The 2,974-nt window shown below is 51.4% G+C and overlaps 1 protein-coding gene across 1 annotated transcript; it reads right to left on the bottom strand.

Annotated features, from left to right (window-relative positions):
* Positions 1 to 1,681: 1,681 nt before the first annotated feature.
* LOC104999658 (melanoma-associated antigen 9-like) lies at positions 1,682 to 2,473 on the bottom strand. The gene has a single exon (XM_010855222.1). The coding sequence runs from the start codon at positions 2,471 to 2,473 to the stop codon at positions 1,682 to 1,684; it is 792 nt and encodes a 263-aa protein (XP_010853524.1).
* Between the last annotated feature and the right edge of the window lie 501 nt (positions 2,474 to 2,974).

The raw sequence follows: 2,974 nt of genomic DNA, 5'->3' as shown, positions 1-2,974 counted from the left end.
CAAAGTTACAAACGGCAATAGTTCAATACACCTCCCTAAATGATGGGGAGCCCGGAATGTCCTACCAAAAACATGGGACGATGCTTTCTACAGCGAGTGATAGACGCATCGAGTGGGGAATGAAGAGGAAAAGTTAAAATTTTACATGACCTCGTCTCCTTCTGCCTCTGTAACTCAGCTTACCCCTTGCAAAGTCTAGATGACCTAGGTCCTGTAGTCTCAGAAAACGGGAACTTGCAATGCTAGAAACTGGAGTTTATCTCACTCACCCTTGTCCTGCTCTTTGCCCCTGCAAACCTGCTTAATCATGCCTGTCCAGGTCAGGCATCCTCCTCCCCATCTTGACCACTGTTCCCACGTGTGAGAAACCCCTTAGTTTAAAACAGCCTATTAACAGCTAGTGTTGCCCACTACAGTCTGTCTATAAAAACTCTGCAATCCCTTTGATCGGGGCTCAGAGCTTGGAGTGTTGACTCCTCTGGGCCCACCAGCATAATAAACCTGAGTTCTCCAACCCTCTGAGTGTTGTGCTTGGATTCTCGAGTATCGGTTTCTGCAACATGGTAACTGAAATGTCTTCAGCTATAAACCCAGAGACTGAGAAGATTGTGTGCCAACCCAAATTCACTCATGTCTCATTTGGAACCTTTCGAGTGTATTTAGACTCAGGCAGAAAAACCAGACGTCTACTTGATCCTGATCAAAGTGCACTTTCTCTTTTGGACCCAGGAGATTCATCTCCGAGTTAGGAGGAACTTCTAATGTATATGTCCTATCTCAGATTTTCTTCTCACCCATAAGACATCGTCGAGAGGTCTGGTACTGCCACCACCCAGCCTCATCACGATCACCTCCCACAGAAGGAACATAGCTTCCCGAAGCCCAAACTGCCCTGGCTCAGGCACTGACACTTGAGGGATCCTCCTGGAACCCCACCGCCCTGGCCCATGTTGCCTTGTTCTGTGGGACTAGGGGACCCCTCTCCACCTTCCTCATGTGGCTGCAGCTCTTAGGCTATCAATCCCGGTGTGGGGGGTGTCCTGCTTTTCCTAGTGTCCCCACTGCTAACACGGCCTGTCACAGCGCACAAGCTCCCTGAAGTTCTGTGGAATAAATGAGCCAGGAGCAGGGGCTTATTTAGTTGGATTAGTTTTCTCCTACTTTATTAAATAATAACCTGGGAAAACCCAAATAAACTGAGATAGCTGAGCTGTATAAAATGACAGACAAAAAGTATGAGAAGCAAGATTTTGCTATAATCACATTTTATTTTCTAATTCTTTCACCAAGTACATTACTGCTAGGTAAGTTCATATTTCCAAAATAGTTATAAGTCATATCTCATGTTACCATGTTCAGGGTCACAAAATAAAATTGGAGAGTTCCCAAACTTTTAAAAACTAGCAAAACTCTTGTCCTTAAATTGGGTAAGTACAAATACATGTGTGATCAATGTCATTCACAAAGTTGGATACTGAAGTTTATTAAGCCTTATGCTGAAAGGCACATTTGAAAAATTCCTAAAGAAAACAGAGATCAGTCTCCATGTCATCACAGAGAACAGGAACCTAAAAATGCTGCACACGGGGTTCCCCAAGTGGCCCAGGCCATCACTCCTGAGAAGGCTGACCACTCCCTTTTCAATTACAGAGGGAAGGATCAGCCTGGCTGCTGCTCTGGCTCAGGACCCCTCTTCCTCCTCCCTCACAGCCTCTGCAGAAGGGAGTGGGAAGGACCTAAAAGCCCTTCGGTTGACCCTGAGCAGATACTCCGTGAATTTCTCCTTGCTGGTCTCCGCGAAGGCCCGGGGACCCCACAGGAACTCGAAGCGAGCAGGGTCGCTGTCAGGCACCTGCCGGTACTCCAGGTACCCCTCGCGCACCCACACTTGGGTCAGCAGCTCCCTGGGCTCCCCAAAGATGGGGTGCTCCCTCAAAACACACACCCCCATCTTGCTGAGTGCTCGCCAGATCTCCTCCTCAGGGCTGCAATCCCTATTCTGGAGGATCAGGCTGAGGACCACCACCAGGAGGCCGGCCTTGGGCAGCCCCTGCCCACTTCCCTGTATCGTATCACAGGTGAGGCCCAGGGAGGGAACCATGATGTAGATGGGTGCAGTGTCTACCTGCCTCACATCTACACCAAAGACCAGCAGAACGCACTCAACCGCTTGGCGGAAGACCACTGGGTAGTACTTTTGGTTATCCCCGAGGACCGTATTCATCAATTCGGCATCGGTGGTTGGCTCCTTGGCTCGATACTTGCAGAGCAGGAACTTCACCATGTTAGCCACCATTTTATTCAGAGCTTCCTGGGTCAAGGCCTCCTCAGCAGAGCACGAAGAGACTGGGCGGGAGGAGGCCGAAGGGGTTGCAGCCTCCCCTCCCTCAGCCCCTAAGAGCTGTGCTTCCTCTGGGCCCTGGGTGTCACCTAGGTCCTGAAGGTCTTTCTTGGGCTTCCTCTGCTCACTCATCTCGACCACGAGCACGATGCCTGGGATCAAAGCACAGACAGGAGTGAGGCAGGGGACATTGTGGACCATGGGCCTCAGCTAAGAAATACACCCTGGGTGGTCAACACAGGCCACTTATAGGTCTCCTCTTGAGGGGTGCTCTCGGCCTCACACGGGCCCTCCTCCTGGGCAGTCTGACCCCCTGCTACCCAAAGGAGGAAGGGCAGTGGCTCTCCTGGGTGCAGCCAACACAGCCAGAGGTTCTGGGGCTGACACGGTGGGGGGATTAGGGATTTGTGGGGTCCCCTCTGTTCTGGGATGGGGAGCCCCTGGTGCTCATTCATGACACCCTCCTCACCTTGACTCCTGGTACTGCCTGGACCTCCTCTTTTCTCTGATGTCTGGACACAGGCCTCAGACCTCTGCTCCTGGTTCCTGGAACCCCTGTGAGAAAAATGGAGGGGGCCCCTTGGGGGTAGATTGTGGCACAGCCCTGGACTCTGAGGCTCCCCTCAACAAACT

The sequence above is a fragment of the Bison bison genome, unplaced genomic scaffold, assembly GCF_000754665.1.
Source record: "Bison bison bison isolate TAMUID 2011002044 unplaced genomic scaffold, Bison_UMD1.0 scf7180017864360, whole genome shotgun sequence".
Classification (NCBI taxonomy): Eukaryota; Metazoa; Chordata; class Mammalia; order Artiodactyla; family Bovidae; genus Bison; species Bison bison.
The sequence above is the reverse complement of the archived record's forward strand: the minus strand, read 5'-3'. Positions and strand labels throughout refer to the sequence as shown.